The sequence below is a fragment of the Phyllobates terribilis genome, unplaced genomic scaffold, assembly GCF_046119375.1.
Source record: "Phyllobates terribilis strain yellow unplaced genomic scaffold, ASM4611937v1 Scaffold_9__5_contigs__length_417890890, whole genome shotgun sequence".
In the NCBI taxonomy this organism is placed as follows: Eukaryota; Metazoa; Chordata; class Amphibia; order Anura; family Dendrobatidae; genus Phyllobates; species Phyllobates terribilis.
This window is the reverse complement of record NW_027362769.1, coordinates 182,007,526-182,027,328: the sequence shown is the minus strand read 5'-3', so window position 1 is coordinate 182,027,328 and position 19,803 is coordinate 182,007,526. Positions and strand designations below refer to the sequence as shown.

The 19,803-nt window shown below is 45.5% G+C and overlaps 1 protein-coding gene across 1 annotated transcript in view; it reads left to right on the top strand.

Annotated features, from left to right (window-relative positions):
• LOC141161930 (contactin-associated protein-like 5) overlaps positions 1–19,803 on the top strand; it is a 435,101-nt gene that overhangs the window by 161,437 nt on the left and 253,861 nt on the right. The window contains exon 4 of the mRNA XM_073647489.1: positions 2,002–2,149. Coding sequence (XP_073503590.1) covers positions 2,002–2,149 — 148 coding nt within the window. The remainder of the gene's footprint in view (positions 1–2,001; positions 2,150–19,803) is intronic.

Here is a 19,803-nt window from a genome sequence, read left to right as displayed (position 1 = left end):
TAGCACGCAGTCTTCTATCCACCCGTATAGCTAATTGCATAGCCTGTTGCAAATCCTCAGGTGTAGGATAAGCAATTAGCAGGTCTTTAACCCTTTCACTGAGCCCAGCAAGAAAGAGACTTTTCAGAGCAGAATCGTTCCACCCTGTTTGAGTGGACCAACGACGAAAATGAGTACAATATTTTTCCACATTACCTGATCCTTGTTTTAAACGTCTCAACTCAGTCTCAGCTGATGCCACACGGTCAGGATCATCATATAATAATCCTAAAGCAGAAAAAAAACTATCCACTGATCTGAAGCATGTATCACTAGGTTGCAAAGAAAAGGCCCACTCCTGAGGCTCTTTGCGCAAAAGTGACATTATGAACCCTACGCGCTGGGATTCATCCCCAGAGGACTTGGGTCTCAAACGAAAATACAATAAGCAAGCATTTTTAAATGAAAAAAATTCTCGATGTTCACCAAAAAATAAATCCGGCAAACATACCTTAGGCTCCAAGAAATATGCTCCAGGACAGTTACTCACGTGCTGACGGAGCTCGGCCACTTCCAGAGAGAGTCCCTGCAGGTGTTTAGCCAAATCCTGAACCGACACCATGATGGAACAAAAAAAAAAAAAAAAAAAAAAAATCTTTCCTTAGAGATTTTGCAGGCTGGACTTACTGTTATGTTCTGCTACCAAAGCTAAGGAAAGAGAGGAGATCTGTCCCTACTATAGGACTCAGCTGAATCCCTACGATGTAACAGGGAACCTGATCCTGCGATCAGACCTGCTAAAGTCCTAATCTAGTCTGTACGGAGACCTATAGATGTGGGGAGGGAATCCCTACAAGTACTAAGGACTGGGAGGAATATGGGACACCTCCTAACAGAAATAGTAGCAGACAGACGAACAAACAAAATAGATAGAACATAGAGGTCCGTAGACCAAGCAAACTAACAGAGCAAGACAGAGAGCACAGGCTAGCTAGAAAGTAGATATACAATGAAGTCCAGCAAAGCCAGAAGGGCGGAGCAGGATTAAATAGGCCAACAAGGTCATGTGACCAGCAAAGGAAAAAAAACCTAACAGCAAGGTTCTAACAGGAGCAGTTTTATTGTAGTTATATTCTTGTACATAGGGGCAGTATTATAGTAGTTATATTCTTGAATATAGGAGCAGTATTATAGTAGTTATATTCTTGTACATAGGGGGCAGTATTATAGTAGTTATATTCTTGTACATAGGAGCAGTATTATAGTAGTTATATTCTTGTACATAGGAGCAGTATTATAGTAGTTATATTCTTGTACATAGGGGGCAGTATTATAGTAGTTATATTCTTGTACATAGGAGCAGTATTATAGTAGTTATATTCTTGTACATAGGGGGCAGTATTATAGTTGTTATATTCTTGTACATAGGAGCAGTATTATAGTAGTTATATCCCTGCATAGAATCAATATTATAGCACTTATATTCTGTGCCTAAGAGGCAGTGTTATATGTTATATTCTTGTCCGTATTAATTACATTTTGGTACATTGAAAGCAGTATATTATTATAGTAGTTATAGTCTTACACAGGATTGTTTGTAGTCTTTGCACCATTTTGTGGCGTAATGTGAAGGACATTTAGAATTGAAAGGATTTTTGTGCTTTCAGCTGTGTACACTTTCCTCACCACTTAACCCAGAAACGTTTATTATGTTACTGAAATGACTATCATCTGTGACAGGAATTTCTCTACAATTATTGCACACTTTCCTGCCTGAATAGATTCTGAACACATCAGAAAGGAGTTTTTAAAGGTCGTTCTAAATTAACCGGCTGAAACATGTTGGCAATTTAAATTCTGTAAATTCCTTTCATTCTCTCTTTTTGTAATTTGTTCTCTTAAATCAGACCAATGATCAGGAGAACAGTTTGATCCCCAACTACTTTCTAGCCTTGTTATGCTACAGATATGTCTAATTAAAAAGTCATAACTTGTTTCTTAATTGTTACATTGTATTAACAGGAGTTTCCTGGAAACACGAATGCCGACGGTGTGGTCACTCACAAGTTCCAGCATTCCATTAAAGCCAGATTTCTACGATTTATTCCCCTGGAGTGGAATCCTAGTGGCAGTATTGGAATGAGGATCGAGGTGTACGGCTGCTCATACAGTAAGTTTTCTAATCTTTGAATGCTATTATAAGGGGAGTAGATATTTTAGAATATATATGCAATTGAAGGCGTCTTAAAGGATTTCTCCAATGAGGGTAAAAATCATGCCTAATGCAGTTCTCCCTGTAACAGTGTTGTCTGATGCGTCGTATATGATATGTAATAATAATAACAATTATTAATGCAATGCCATGAATTGCTAGTGTGATTTAAGCACAAGTCTTCCAAATATAGTTTCTAGTTGCTTTTGGCTTCACGTATGGAGCCTTCCTACATTAATCTTTTCAATTATGGAGCCTCCCAATCCTGTTCTTTTCATAGGTGGAGCCTCCATATCCTGTACTCTTCATAGGTGGAACCTCCGTATCCTGTACTCTTCATAGGTGGAACCTCCGTATCCTGTACTCTTCATAGGTGGAACCTCCGTATCCTGTACTCTTCATAGGTGGAACCTCCATATCCTGTACTCTTCATAGGTGGAGCCTCCATATCCTGTACTCTTCATAGGTGGAACCTCCGTATCCTGTACTCTTCATAGTTGGAGCCTCCATATCCTGTACTCTTCATAGGTGGAACCTCCGTATCCTGTACTCTTCATAGGTGGAACCTCCGTATCCTGTACTCTTCATAGTTGGAGCCTCCATATCCTGTACTCTTCATAGGTGGAACCTCCGTATCCTGTACTCTTCATAGGTGGAACCTCCGTATCCTGTACTCTTCATGGGTGGAGCCTCCATATCCTGTACTCTTCATGGGTGGAGCCTCTGTATCCTGTACTCTTCATAGGTGGAACCTCCGTATCCTGTACTCTTCATAGGTGGAGCCTCCATATCCTGTACTCTACATAGGTATAGCCTCTGTATCCTGTACTCTTCATAGGTGGAACCTCCATATCCTGTACTCTTCATAGGTGGAGCCTCCATATCCTGTACTCTACATAGGTGGAGCCTCTGTATCGTGTACTCTTCATAGGTGGAGCCTCCGAATCCTGTACTCTTCATAGGTAGAGCTTCCCTATCCTGTACTCTTCATAGGTGGAGCCTCACTATCCTGTAATCTTCATAGGTGGAGCCTCCATATCCTGTACTCCTCATAGGTGGCGCCTCCATATCCTGGACTCTTCATAGGTGGAGCCTCCATATCCTGTACTCCTCAAAGGTGGAGCCTCTGTATCCTGTACTCCTCATAGGTGGAACCTCTGTATCCTGTATTCCTCACAGGTGGAGCCTCTTTATCCTGTACTCTTCACAGGTGGAGCCTCTGTTTCCTGCACTATTCATAGGTGGAGACTATCTATCCTGTACTCCTCATAGGTGGAGCCTCCCTATCCTGTACTCTTCACAGGTGAAGCCTCTGTATCCTGTAGTCTTCATAGATGAAGCCTCCATATCCTGTACTCCTCATAGGTGGAGCCTCCCTATCCTGTACTCTTCATAGGTGGAGCCTCCCTATCCTGTACTCCTCATAGGTGGAGCCTCCCTATCCTGTACTTTTCATAGGTGGAGCCTCCGTATCCTGTACTCTTCATAGGTGGAGCCTCTGTATCCTGTACTCTTCATAGGTGGAGCCTCTGTATCCTGTATTCTTCATAGGTGGAGCCTCCCTATCCTGTACTCTTCATAAGTGGAGCCTCCCTATCCTGTACTATTCATAGGTGGAGCCTCCATATCCTGTACTTTTCGTAGGTGGAACCTCTGTATCCTGTACTCTTCATAGGTGGAGCTTCTGTATCCTGTACTCTTCATAGGTGGAGCCTCCGTATCCTGTACTCTTCATAGTTGGAGCCTATCTATCCTGTACTCTTTATAGGTGGAGCCCCCCTTTCCTGTACTCTTCATAGGTGGAGCCTCCCTACATTAATCTTTTCAATTATGGAGCCTCCCAATCCTGTTCTTTTCATAGGTGGAGCCTCCGTATCTTCCCCTCTTCATAGGTGGAGCCTTCCTATTCTGTACTCTTCATAGGTGGAGCCTCCCAATCCTGTACTCTTCATAGGTGGAGCCTCTGTATCCTGTACTCTTCATAGGTGGAGCCTCTGTATCCTGTACTCTTCATAGATGGAGCCTCCGTATCCTGTACTCCTTAAAGATGGAGCCTCCCTATCCTGTACTCTTCATAGGTGGAGCCTCTGTATCCTGTACTTTTCATAGGTGGAGCCTCTGTATCCTGTACTCTTCATTGGTGGTGCCTCCATATCCTGTACTCCTCATAGTTGGAGCTTCCCTATCCTGTACTCTTCATAGGTGGAGCCTCCCTATCCTGTACTCTTTATAGGTGGAGCCTCCATGTCCTGTACTCCTCATAGGTGGAGCCTCCCTATTCTGTACTCTTCATAGGTGGAGCCTCCCTATCCTGTACTCTTTATAGGTGGAGCCTCCATATCCTGTACTCCTCATAGGTGGAGCCTCCCTATTCTGTACTCTTCATAGGTGGAGCCTCCCTTTCCTGTACTCTACATAGGTGGAGCTTCCCTACATTAATCTTTTCAATTATGGAGCCTCCCAATTGTTATGCACACGCCCGGACTGACTGGCGTGTGCGGGTGTTGTGGTTCCACTGGACCATGGACCGAAGAGTGCCTGGAGGGGCGTGACTAAGTATCTGGCCGATCCGACCAAGGTGGCACGACGGCATACGACGCCAGTGCACCAGGGAGAAACCGGGCAGAGGGACCAGGTGCTACTCCAGGTCAAACTCCGGACACGGGGGTTGACCCACACAGGGATTACTGGAACAGGCAGGTTAGGCTGGCACAGACTGGTGGATGTAAGCAAACACGGCAGGTATGCAGACGGGTGGATACAGGCGGGTATGCAGGCAGGGAGGTACTGGCCGAAAGGACGGGCTGGAGCACAGAGGTTAAGACCCAGTACAGACTGGGTCACAAAACCGCAGATGCGGTAGACAACCACAGCAGAGAGGGAACGCCCGAAGCGGTGGGCAAGAACAGAGCAGGACGGGGCTGCAGGAGCAGCGAGCACAAGCAGAGCAGGACAGGACTGCCGGAGCAGCGGGCAGAAGCAGGGCAGGGCGGAAACCGCAGAAGCAGTAAGCAAGATAAGAGCAGAGCGAAAACCGCAAGAGCGGCAAGCTAAGCAGGAGCAGAGCGGACACCGCAGAGTGGTAAACAAGGCAGGAGCAGAGCAGAAACCGCAAGGGCGGCAAGCTAAGCAGGAGTAGAGCGGACACCGCAGAGCGATAAACAAGGCAGGAGCAGAGCAGAAACCGCAAGAGCGGCAAGCTAAGCAGGAGCAGAGCGGACACCGCAGAGCGGTAAACAAGGCAAGGGGATAGGACTCTGTTCACAAAGAACAGACGGAGAAGGAAAGGCAGAACCAGAAGCACGCACAGTACTTACAAAGAAGTAGCGAGCGTACACTAAATTCACAACAGAGGTACAGAGACGACGAGAAGGAATTTAGGAGCAGGTTCAGACTCTGCAGAAAGACGCAGAAAACAGACATAGAAGGAAAAGGGAGACAAGGTTAAAGTAGAAACGAGGCACAGACAACAGGGAACAGAGGAACGGGAACAGAGACAGCAAGGCAGGAACACAAACAGGACTCTGTTCAGATGGGAACAGATACCGTAAGGCAGGAACACAAACAGGACTCTGTTCAGACGGGAACAGATACCGCAAGGCAGGGACACAAACAGGACTCTGTTCAGACGGGAACAGATACCGCAAGGCAGAGACACAAACAGGACTCTGTTCAGACGGGAACAGATACCGCAAGGCAGAGACACAAACAGGGCTCTGTTCAGACGGGAACAGATACCGAAAGGCAGGAACACAAACAGGGCTCTGTTCAGACGGGAACAGATACCGAAAGGCAGGAACACAAACAGGGCTCTGTTCAGACGGGAACAGATACCGAAAGGCAGGAACACAAACAGGACTCTGTTCAGACGGGAACAGATACTGCAAGGCAGAGACACAAACAGGACTCTGTTCAGACGGGAACAGATACCGAAAGGCAGGAACACAAACAGGACTCTGTTCAGACGGGAACAGATACCGCAAGGCAGAGACACAAACAGGACTCTGTTCAGACGGGAACAGATACCGAAAGGCAGGAACACAAACAGGACTCTGTTCAGACGGGAACAGATGCCGCAAGGCAGAGACACAAACAGGACTCTGTTCAGACGGGAACAGATACCGAAAGGCAGAGACACAAACAGGACTCTGTTCAGACGGGAACAGATACCGCAAGGCACAGACAGGCAGATCTAGGAATACAGCCCCTAGAAGGCGAAAGAACAGGCAAGAAGCGTGTTCACAAGAACAGACCACAGTTCAGACACAGAACTGGAAAACAGGCAGGAAAACAGGATAGGACCTGGCATGTCAGAGACAAAAGCCAACTGACAAGAAACAATGCTCAGGCGCCATCTTGAGGAAGAAGGTGGTATAAATACCCAAAGATGGACAGCAATAGGCTGAAGGTGCAACAGGGGCGTGTCCGCAGCAGGTACAAGAAACAGGAAGTTCAGCGGGCGTCGCCCTATGCAGCCAAAGTGGAGCAGAGCAGAGCACAAGGAAAGAAGCCAGACCAGGAAGCTGGGCGGGAGATGAAGTTTGCGATCTTGCATGATGAGAGATGGAACACCATGCAAGAACGCCGCCAGGTATGCTACAGTACCCCCCCCCCTTACGCCCCCTCTTCTTCAGGCCTGCAAGGATCTTCCGCAGGGAATTTGGGGGCCAATCCCTCTCTTCAAGGAGATTACTTCTATTGTCCACAGGAGGAGAAAAAACTGGTCTCATAATCTGGATGGCTGGGATGCGACTTCCCATCCAGCCATCTTCAGCAACAGATGAAACGGGTGAAGTACCAGAAACAGCACACAAAAAAGTCTCTCTACATTTATTTTTAGGCAGCACCCCAAAAAGTTCAGGAGACAACTGGAGGCCCTCTGCCGGGTTGGAGGGGTGCAGAGACTCGGGGGTAGCCTCTGCTTCGGGGTACATCTTGTCAAGCTCACAGGATGAAATGGGCAAAGTATCAGGTACAAGGTGTAGAGAAGACACTGCCTCTTTGTTATGTGGTGGTACCCCGGAGGATTCAGGAAACAACTGGGAATCCTCCGCCAGGTTGGAGGGGTACCGAGACTCGAGGGTAACCTCTGCTTCGGAGTACACTAGGTCGGACTCACTGGAAGAAGCGGGCGAGGTATCAGGTACCGAGTAAAGGAGAGTCTCTTTCCATTCGCTATCAGGTAGCACCCCGGAGGGTTCAGGAGACGACTGGAGGTCCTCCGCCTGGTCGGAGGGGTGTAGAGACTCGGGGGTAACCTCTGCTTTGAGGCACCCATTGTCAGGCCCACAGGACTGAGCGGACGAAGTATCGGGTACCGGGTGTAGGGAAGTCTCTCTCCAATTGTCATCGAGTGGTATCCCGGAGGATTCAGGAGGCAACAAGGGATCCTCCGCCAGGTAGTAGAGGTGTACAGACTCGGAGGTAAACACAGCTTCGGAGCATCCTTGGACATGCACACTGGTTAAAGTGGGTGTAGAATCTGATGCCAGGTGCAGGAAGCTCTCCTGTGTGGACTCTGGATGGGTAGCAGTCTCTTCTGGCTGGAGAACTGGTGCACCACCCACGCACATCACCCGCTGGGGCTTCTCCGGGATACAGGAAGATGAAGCTTCAGTAGGGACTTCAAGGTTGGGGTCAGGAGGTCTCAGGGAGGACAGACCCTGGCGTGACGGCTTGCCTCTGCGTCTAGCACGTCTGGACTGCCTCTTGAGGTTGGGAGCAGTATTCCGGAGAGTGTAGTCATCCTGAGTGGATTCAGGGCAAGCAACAGTCTTTTCGGGCAGGAGAACTTGTGCGCTACCTATGCACATTACCCGTCGGGGCTGCTTCGGGATACAGGGAAGTGAAGCTTCAGCAGGGGCTTCAGGGTTAGGATCATCAAAAGCCAAAAGGAAGGCCACCAGGAAGGCCTGTAGGTCAAGAACGATAGGATCCTGTGCTTCCCATAGGGGGTTGATCCATTCCAAGGCATCACCCGCTAGGTTGGACATTATAAATCCCACCTTAACCCGATCAGAAGAATAAGCATTAGCATAGAACCGGAACTGCAGCAAGCATTGCCACACAAAGGCACCGCATTGTTTTGGATCCCCGTAGTACCGTGGTGGATCCGCGGGAGCAGGTGCAACTTCAGCAGGGACTCCAGGGTTGGGGTCATCGAAGACCATTAGGAAGGCCACCAGGAAGGCCTGCAGGTCAAGGACGATAGGATCCCAAGCTTCCCATAGGGGGGTGACCCACTTCAAGGCATCACCCGCTAGGTAGTCAATTATAAATGCCACTTTAGACCAATCAGAAGGAAAAGAAAGAGGGTAGAACTTGAAGTGCAGCATGCATTGCTCCACAAATGCACGACTTTGTTTTGGATCCCCATAGTACTGGGGCGGATCCGCAGGAACGGGTGCAGAAAGCTCCATCTGGACGGGTGCATAATTAGCCTGGAACTCAGCTAGAGAAAAAAAAAAAAAAAATTATTTATTTATTTTTAATGCACGTATTAGCTGGAAAACGTCTCAGAGAGCGAAGGCCGTGGGGCTCAACGGGAACCATGGCCTGAGCATGCTGTTATGCACACACCCGGACTGACTGGCGTGTGCGGGTGTTGTGGTTCCACTGGACCCTGGACCGAAGAGTGCCTGGAGGGGCGTGACTAAGTATCTGGCCGATCCGACCAAGGTGGCACGACGGCATACGACGCCAGTGCACCAGGGAGAAACCGGGCAGAGGGACCAGGTGCTACACCAGGTCAAACTCCGGACACGGGGGTTGACCCACACAGGGATTACTGGAACAGGCAGGTTAGGCTGGCACAGACTGGTGGATGTAAGCAAACACGGCAGGTATGCAGACGGGTGGATACAGGCGGGTATGCAGGCAGGGAGGTACTGGCCGAAAGGACGGGCTGGAGCACAGAGGTTAAGACCCAGTACAGACTGGGTCACAAAACCGCAGATGCGGTAGACAACCACAGCAGAGAGGGAACGCCCGAAGCGGTGGGCAAGAACAGAGCAGGACGGGGCTGCAGGAGCAGTGAGCACAAGCAGAGCAGGACAGGACTGCCGGAGCAGCGGGCAGAAGCAGGGCAGGGCGGAAACCGCAGAAGCAGTAAGCAAGATAAGAGCAGAGCGAAAACCGCAAGAGCGGCAAGCAAGGCAGGAGCAGAGCAGAAACCGCAAGAGCGGCAAGCTAAGCAGGAGCAGAGCGGACACCGCAGAGCGGTAAACAAGGCAGGAGCAGAGCAGAAACCGCAAGAGCGGCAAGCTAAGCAGGAGCAGAGCGGACACCGCAGAGCGGTAAACAAGGCAGGAGCAGAGCAGAAACCGCAAGAGCGGCAAACTAAGCAGGAGCAGAGCGGACACCGCAGAGCGGTAAACAAGGCAGGAGCAGAGCAGAAACCGCAAGGGCGGCAAGCTAAGCAGGAGTAGAGCGGACACCGCAGAGCGGTAAGCTAAGCAGGAGCAGAGCGGACACCGCAGAACGGTAAACAAGGCAAGGGGATAGGACTCTGTTCACAAAGAACAGACGGAGAAGGAAAGGCAGAACCAGAAGCACGCACAGTACTTACAAAGAAGTAGCGAGCGTACACTAAATTCACAACAGAGGTACAGAGACGACGAGAAGGAATTTAGGAGCAGGTTCAGACTCTGCAGAAAGACGCAGAAAACAGACATAGAGGGAAAAGGGAGACAAGGTTAAAGTAGAAACGAGGCACAGACAACAGGGAACAGAGGAACGGGAACAGAGACAGCAAGGCAGGAACACAAACAGGACTCTGTTCAGACGGGAACAGATACCGCAAGGCAGGAACACAAACAGGACTCTGTTCAGACGGGAACAGATACCGCAAGGCAGGAACACAAACAGGACTCTGTTCAGACGGGAACAGATACCGCAAGGCAGAGGCACAAACAGGACTCTGTTCAGACGGGAACAGATACCGCAAGGCAGAGGCACAAACAGGACTCTGTTCAGACGGGAACAGATACCGCAAGGCAGAGACACAAACAGGGCTCTGTTCAGACGGGAACAGATACCGAAAGGCAGGAACACAAACAGGGCTCTGTTCAGACGGGAACAGATACCGAAAGGCAGGAACACAAACAGGACTCTGTTCAGACGGGAACAGATACCGCAAGGCAGAGACACAAACAGGACTCTGTTCAGACGGGAACAGATACCGAAAGGCAGGAACACAAACAGGACTCTGTTCAGACGGGAACAGATACCGCAAGGCAGAGACACAAACAGGACTCTGTTCAGACGGGAACAGATACCGAAAGGCAGGAACACAAACAGGACTCTGTTCAGACGGGAACAGATACCACAAGGCAGAGACACAAACAGGACTCTGTTCAGACGGGAACAGATACCGAAAGGCAGGAACACAAACAGGACTCTGTTCAGACGGGAACAGATACCGCAAGGCAGAGACACAAACAGGACTCTGTTCAGACGGGAACAGATACCGCAAGGCACAGACAGGCAGATCTAGGAATACGGCCCCTAGAAGGCGAAAGAACAGGCAAGAAGCGTGTTCACAAGAACAGACCACAGTTCAGACACAGAACTGGAAAACAGGCAGGAAAACAGGATAGGACCTGGCATGTCAGAGACAAAAGCCAACTGACAAGAAACAATGCTCAGGCGCCATCTTGAGGAAGAAGGTGGTATAAATACCCAAAGATGGACAGCAATAGGCTGAAGGTGCAACGGGGGCGTGTCCGCAGCAGGTACAAGAAACAGGAAGTTCAGCGGGCGTCGCCCTATGCAGCCAAAGTGGAGCAGAGCAGAGCACAAGGAAAGAAGCCAGACCAGGAAGCTGGGCGGGAGATGAAGTTTGCGATCTTGCATGATGAGAGATGGAACACCATGCAAGAACGCCGCCAGGTATGCTACACCAATCCTGTTCTTTTCGTAGGTGGAGCCTTACTATTCTGTACTCTTCATAGGTGGAGCCTCCCTTTCCCATATTCTTCATAGATGGAGCTTCCCTATCCTGTATTCTTTATAGGTGGAGCCTCCCTTTCCTGTACTCTTCATAGGTGGAGCCTCCCAATCCTGTACTCTTCATAGGTGGAGCTTCCCTATCTCCCAATTTTTATTGGTGTAGCCTACCTATCTTGTACTCTTCATTGCTCGGTCCTTTGCATCCTTTACTCTTCATAGGTTGATCCTCCCTATCTTGCACTCTTCAGATGTGGAGCCTCCCTTTCCTTTACTCTTCACAGGTGGAGACTCCATAACCTGCACTCTTCATAGGTGGAGTCTTCTTATCTCACACTCTTCATAGGTGGTGCTTCCCTATATCATATTCTTTATAAGTGGAGCCTTGTCATTCTGTAGTCTTCATAGGTGGAGCCTATTTGTCCTTTACTATTCATAGGTGGAGCCTTCCTTTCTCCCACTCTTCATAGGTGGAGCCTCCCTATCCTGTACTCTTCATAGGTGGAGCCTCCCTATCCTGTCTCTTCATAGGTGGAGCTTCCTAACTCCCAATTTTCTTTGGTGCAGCCTACCTATCTGGTACTCTTCATCGTTGGAGCCTTTACATCCTGTAGTCTTCATAGGTTGATCCTCCCTATCTCATACTCTTCATAAATGGAGCCCTCTCATTCTGTAGTCTTCATAGGTGGAGCGTCTTTGTCCTTTACTATTCATAGGTGGAGTCTACCTACCTTCTAATCTTCATAGGTAGAGCCTTTTCTACCCTGTAATTTTCATACATTGTCTTCATAGGTGGAGCCTCGCTATCCTGTGATCTTCATGGGTGGAGATTTGAAGAAATACTTTACCAGTGCTTTTAATTCTCTATCTCGATCACTACGTTGTTCTTTTTCAATCACTTCCAGCAGAGAAATTATTTTTATGGCCATGAACCATTGGAGACAGAAGGAGCCATCACTTAATACAATGTCTGCAATTGCATTACAGATCAAGTATATAACACACAATGCATTACCTCTACCATGTCACAGAAAAATATCTTGTTGCAGAAAACTGTAACATGACTCTTATCCCAGCACGAGCCAAAGGACAAGTCACATTAAGTCTTAGTTACAAAGTTCTTCATCAGGATCTTTTGTTGTATCGTGGTGTTTGCGTCTTGGCAAAAAAATTCCACATCCCTTTATAATGCGTTATAATGTATGTGGTGTTCTCACTGATTGTGTCAGCACAGAATCATTTTACTGAACTTTTTAGATGAAACAGGTGGAAGACCTCTGATATATCATAATATGTTATTAGAATAATACCTATTGCATCTAATATGTCTGTGAATGTATGCTCCTCTGGGAAATTAAATATGCAAATTGCCTCTTATCCTAAGTCCTGTGGCAAGGCTCATTAAAGGGTTGATACTGACTCTTAGGATTGCTACTTCCAATATGTGGCTCTAGTCGTCTTACTTTCTGAAGAGGCAATTTGCATATTTAATTTCCCAGAGGAACATGCATGGCGTATAAGTCTCCTCACTCTGACATTCCAGGCCTGGCTTGTCACTCTCCTCAAAGAGAAATGTTATCCCTTAGATCCCAGTCTTAAGCCTTTCACCTAGAAAAATCAGATCTCATACTTTGCACTGATGAGGGGCAACAGCCCGAAACACCATGTCTGCAGACTGAAGTTCTGGATTGGATTTTATCCTAAGTCACGTGATAAGGCTCGTTAAAGGGTCGATATTGACTTTTAGGATCGCTACTTCCAATAGGTGGCACTAGAGTTCTTAGTCCTCTTCCTCTCTGAAGAGACAATTTGCAAAGATTAAAATATAACAGCAAGAAAAGATCAGCAAGTCAATTTGCAGGACCCTGGTCCATATTCTTTGGCCGCTGGATGGGAGCCTTGTGGACTACCCCCCACCTGCCGGCATCTCGGGCTCCTCTTTTGATCAGCCAGCATGGCACCATGTTATCATTTTGGCATAATGCACATACCACATTGCGCCCATTCAGTTATTCTGGGGTGCTGGTAAAAAGGAGGTGGTTTGCCGTGCTCTCAAACAGCAAGCATGGAACACTGAGCCGGACAAGGGGCCTGAAAATTCATGCACTCGTCTACATTAACAAATATTCAGATTTGTTACATTAATCCAAGTGACATTTGGTTTTTATAAAGCGACTGATGTTTTATACATTGAATAGTTCGGGTGCTTGGCATTTGTTCAGGGTCACAAGTGAGGGGGTTGGGCATTTTGATTGGAAAGGTGGCGGTGTCAGGTCCTTCTGTCCATCAAGATGAGGACCAGGAGCTGCTCATTACTTGTTATTGCTATTGGTCCTGTCTACCAGACCTCAATGATTTCATTTCTCCGATATCAAGTCATAAAACCCAGATCAGTAAAGGTCGGACAGCTGAGTCCTCGCCATTCCTCAGAATGAACGTCTCATGTCTCACTTTACTGTACAGATATAATATATGGAAACCTTCTCAAACAATATGGAAGCCTATCGAATTACTTCCATTTGTTTGGCAGCACATAGGACCGGGAACTGCTTTTTCTTGGAGTTTAGTACTTCTGACTTGACTGATCAAGGGTCCATCTATAGAAGGGGCCAAAGTTCCATTCTCACCTGGTCCTGGGATCTGAGGGGCCTGAAGACCTTCTCAGCAAGAAAAGACGCTAGAATACACGCTAGAATTATAACTGCTACATGGTTGGGAAAGTGCATAAGGAGTGTTATCAATTTTGCATTGTTGCCATGCAACTTTAAGTTACATCGATATGTCTAAATGATGTATAAAAAAGAAGAATAATTGAGGGTCTGGTATCTGGGAACCCACATACTATATGAATTGAGAGTTCAGTCTTATTTCAAAGAAAGTCCTGAAAAAACAACTATTTTAGTTTGCTGTCAGCAGCGCATATTATTCTGTAAAAACGTCCTCGCTCTTGGAAATGGTGCTGGTCCCATCTACTGGACCCAACGATTATATTTGTCATATTGACATTTCAATAAAGGTAACTGGATTGGAAGGCTATTTTTGTATGGTGGTCCTGAGGAAGGAGTCGGTGGACTCAGAAACGCGTCGACAATAAACCTGTAATTTTATCTACTGTAACTCGTGTCATAATTCCGGAGAGCGCAGTAACACATTCAATCCGGTTCCCATTATTGATATTCTATGGAATCTGCTGCATCTGGTCTTTAAGGCTCTTTTGTGTCTCACAGAACCCTACAAGATGAGCGCTTTTACCTTTACTTTTAACCTGGATAAGACATTATTGCGCTCTTGCATTTCTTTACATATTGACATTTCAAACATATATGAAACATCTGGAGCGTTACATTACTGCAACCACTTTGCTCCCGTGGACGTCATCCACGCTTCTGTCAGGAATTACTATGTAATTATGTTTCCTGAATCTGTAAGGTCCGTTGTTGCGGACTCGCCAGCATCGTAAGTGACATTGATCAGATGTGATCAGAATGAATTACTTGTGTTCTGTCTTTGTGCAGGATCCAGACATGTAATCACTAATCAGCGATTATTCAGGCGTACACATATGAGCATACATCTATCAGGCTGACATGTGCTCATTATGTAGATATTTTCTAGACCTGAAACAACAAGAACCGTTCGCTCTGATATTTATCTTACCCGACAGATAATGATTTGTAAATTAAAACCTTTTTCCCTATATTTAATGTATCAGCTTCATTCCTGGTAATAAGATCAGTGAAATGTGAAGCAGGTGGAAATATTACCATCTGCACGGAGGATTGTACTCACAACTTCTATATAATGTATAGAGCAGTCAGGTGTAAACATTCACTTATAATAGTGGCAATTATAATGGAAACAGCATATAATAATCCCTCCGTGGAAGGATGAGAGGGAAGGAGACAAGTACTGGTGAGAAGACCACACAACAGGGTTTCAGATGTGATTTTAGGATTTCTGTTACATTTGATACATTTAAACTTCTTATTAAATGGACTTTCTTCTGTGGATATTATCGTCTGCGTCCGCTATTACAGATTATCAAGTGGAATTTGAACATTTAAATTTCCTACTGTTTAATCCAGAAAGAACATCAACTACAAGTGCAACACTTGTTCTTAAGGAGCTTGAGACCCATCCTCAATTACAGCAACTATTATAATCCAGAGCTGCAATCACAAATCTGCTGATTGATACTGGAACTAATCTGCAAACTTGTGAGCAAACGGGCTTCCAATAAGAGGGGACAAAGATAGTGTTTTTTCTGTAAATGATTAGTACATGGTGTACAAACGACAATTAACAGAATAGAAAAATAAATAATACTGCAGTATAATACAGGATTTAACTCAGGATCAGTAATGTAATATATGTACACAGTGACTGCACCAGCAGAATAGTGAGTGCAGCTCTGGGGTATAATACAGGATTTAACTCAGGATCAGTAATGTAATATATGTACACAGTGACTGCACCAGCAGAATAGTGAGTGCAGCTCTGGGGTATAATACAGGATGTAACTCAGGATCAGTAATGTAATGTATGTACACAGTGACTGCACCAGCAGAATAGTGAGTGCAGCTCTGGGGTATAATACAGGATTTAACTCAGGATCAGTAATGTAATATATGTACACAGTGACTGCACCAGCAGAATAGTGAGTGCAGCTCTGGAGTATAATACAGGATTTAACTCAGGATCAGTAATGTAATATATGTACACAGTGACTCCACCAGCAGAATAGTGAGTGCAGCTCTGGAGTATAATACAGGATTTAACTCAGGATCAGTAATGTAATGTATGTACACAGTGACTCCACCAGCAGAATAGTGAGTGCAGCTCTGGAGCATAATACAGGATGTAACTCAGGATCAGTAATGTAATGTATGTACACAGTGACTACACCAGCAGAATAGTGAGTGCTGCTCTGGAGTATAATACAGGATGTAACTCAGGATCAGTAATGTAATGTATGTACACAGTGACTGCACCAGCAGAATAGTGAGTGCAGCTCTGGAGTATAATACAGGATGTAACTCAGGATCAGTAATGTAATGTATGTACACAGTGAATGCACCAGCAGAATAGTGAGTGCAGCTCTGGAGTATAATACAGTATGTAACTCAGGATCAGTAATGTATGTACAGTGACTGCACCAGCAGAATAGTGAGTGCAGCTCTGGAGTATAATACAGTATGTAACTCAGGATCAGTAATGTAATGTATGTACACAGTGACTGCACCAGCAGAATAGTGAGTGCAGCTCTGGGGTATAATACAGGATTTAACTCAGGATCAGTAATGTAATATATGTACACAGTGACTGCACCAGCAGAATAGTGAGTGCAGCTCTGGAGTATAATACAGGATTTAACTCAGGATCAGTAATGTAATATATGTACACAGTGACTCCACCAGCAGAATAGTGAGTGCAGCTCTGGAGTATAATACAGGATTTAACTCAGGATCAGTAATGTAATGTATGTACACAGTGACTCCACCAGCAGAATAGTGAGTGCAGCTCTGGAGCATAATACAGGATGTAACTCAGGATCAGTAATGTAATGTATGTACACAGTGACTGCACCAGCAGAATAGTGAGTGCTGCTCTGGAGTATAATACAGGATGTAACTCAGGATCAGTAATGTAATGTATGTACACAGTGACTGCACCAGCAGAATAGTGAGTGCAGCTCTGGAGTATAATACAGGATGTAACTCAGGATCAGTAATGTAATGTATGTACACAGTGAATGCACCAGCAGAATAGTGAGTGCAGCTCTGGAGTATAATACAGTATGTAACTCAGGATCAGTAATGTATGTACAGTGACTGCACCAGCAGAATAGTGAGTGCAGCTCTGGAGTATAATACAGTATGTAACTCAGGATCAGTAATGTAATGTATGTACACAGTGACTGCACCAGCAGAATAGTGAGTGCAGCTCTGGAGTATAATACAGGATGTAACTCAGGATCAGTAATGTAATGTATGTACACAGTGACTGCACCAGCAGAATAGTGAGTGCAGCTCTGGAGTATAATACAGTATGTAACTCAGGATCAGTAATGTATGTACAGTGACTGCACCAGCAGAATCGTGAGTGCAGCTCTGGAGTATAATACAGTATGTAACTCAGGATCAGTAATGTATGTACAGTGACTGCACCAGTAGAATAGTGAGTGCAGCTCTGGAGTATAATACAGTATGTAACTCAGGATCAGTAATGTATGTACAGTGACTGCACCAGTAGAATAGTGAGTGCAGCTCTGGAGTATAATACAGTATGTAACTCAGGATCAGTAATGTATGTACAGTGACTGCACCAGCAGAACAGTGAGTGCAGCTCTGGAGTATAATACAGGATGTAACTCAGGAGCAGTAATGTAATGTATGTACACAGTGACTGCACCAGCAGAATAGTGAGTGCAGCTCTGGAGTATAATACAGGATGTAACTCAGGATCAGTAATGTAATGTATGTACACAGTGACTGCACCAGCAGAATAGTGAGTGCAGCTCTGGAGTATAATACAGGATGTGACTCAGGATCAGTAATGTAATGTATGTACACAGTGACTGCACCAGCAGAATAGTGAGTGCAGCTCTGGAGTATATTACAGGATGTAACTCAGGATCAGTAATGTAATGTATGTACACAGTGACTGCACCAGCAGAATAGTGAGCGCAGCTCTGGAGTATAATACAGGATGTAACTCAGGATCAGTAATGTAATGTATGTACACAGTGACTGCACCAGCAGAATAGTGAGTGCAGCTCTGGAGTATAATACAGGATGTAACTCAGGATCAGTAATGTAATGTATGTACACAGTGACTGCGCCAGCAGAATAGTGAGTTCAGCTCTGGAGTATAATACAGGATGTAACTCAGGATCAGTAATGTAATGTATGTACACAGTGACTCCACCAGCAGAATAGTGAGTGCAGCTCTGGAGTATAATACAGGAGGTAACTCAGGATCAGTAATGTAATGTATGTACACAGTGACTGCACCAGCAGAATAGTGAGTGCAGCTCTGGAGTATAATACAGGATGTGACTCAGGATCAGTAATGTAATGTATGTACACAGTGACTACACCAGCAGAATAGTGAGTGCAGCTCTGGAGTATAATACAGGATGTAACTCAGGATCAGTAATGTAATGTATGTACACAGTGACTGCGCCAGCAGAATAGTGAGTGCAGCTCTGGAGTAAAATACAGGATGTAACTCAGGATCAGTAATGTAATGTATGTACACAGTGACTGCACCAGCAGAATAGTGAGTGCAGCTCTGGAGTATAATACAGGATGTAACGCAGGATCAGTAATGTAATGTATGTACACAGTGACTGCGCCAGCAGAATAGTGAGTGCAGCTCTGGAGTATAATACAGGATGTAACTCAGGATCAGTAATGTAATGTATGTACACAGTGACTGTACCAGCAGAATAGTGAGTGCAGCTCTGGAGTATAATACAGGATGTAACTCAGGATCAGTAATGTAATGTATGTACAGTGACTGCACCAGCAGAATAGTGAGTGCAGCTCTGGAGTATAATATAGGATGTAACTCAGGATCAGTAATGTAATGTATGTACACAGTGACTGCACCAGCAGAATAGTGAGTGCAGCTCTGGAGTATAATACAGGATGTAACGCAGGATCAGTAATGTAATGTATGTACACAGTGACTGCACCAGCAGAATAGTGAGTGCAGCTCTGGAGTATAATACAGGATGTAACTCAGGATCAGTAATGTAATGTATGTACACAGTGACTGCACCAGCAGAATAGTGAGTGCAGCTCTGGAGTATAATACAGGATGTAACTCAGGATCAGTAATGTAATGTATGTACACAGTGACTGCACCAGCAGAGCAGTGAGTGTAGCTCTTGAGTATAAGAAAGGGCCAGTAATGTATTATAGGAATATATCTCTTTGTATCTTTGTCTTTTCTCATATACTTTATATGTTCATCGTGATCTTTTATATTTGGGAAACATGTTATCAATATGTTTCAGGCTTCTCCAGGATCAGATACCTTGTATTGTGCATGTAGTGAATATTCACTCTGTATAGTTTCCCCAGTAAAGCTGAATAGCCAGTAGGAGCTTTTTATCCTTTTCTTCATAATGATATCAATCAGGACAATACTTAGAGATCATCAACAATTTCTATTGAGTACCAATGTCTGTATGAAAAAAGGAATGGACAGCAATGAAACAATGAACCATGGCCGTCTTTCCATTGTGTGAGGAGCGTGGAGATTATGAGTCATTGTAGTATCTCCGCTATCTGTAGATGCCAGCGATGAGAATTCTTTCCCTTTATCACCGGATCATCCCATCATTTGAACTTCAGTGAACTCACTACTAGAAATTGATACTGAAATGTCTTTTTCATTCACCGTGACCTTCTACTTAATGACAGATTTTATATTTGGAGTTTACATTAAACTGCAGCCGCCACTTATCTATAATCAGAATGGTTCCATTTGTTGTAAAGTATTAGTCTTACTGATATTTCATTCATGTCGGCACTCTGGGCGTTTATTATCTGTGACGCCATTATTATTCCATCTCCAGAGCCGAGCCAAGAAGTGTAAATTACTTATGAAAGTGTTTTCTAAAAGATTAATGAAGCTTTCATCATGAAGAAGAAATT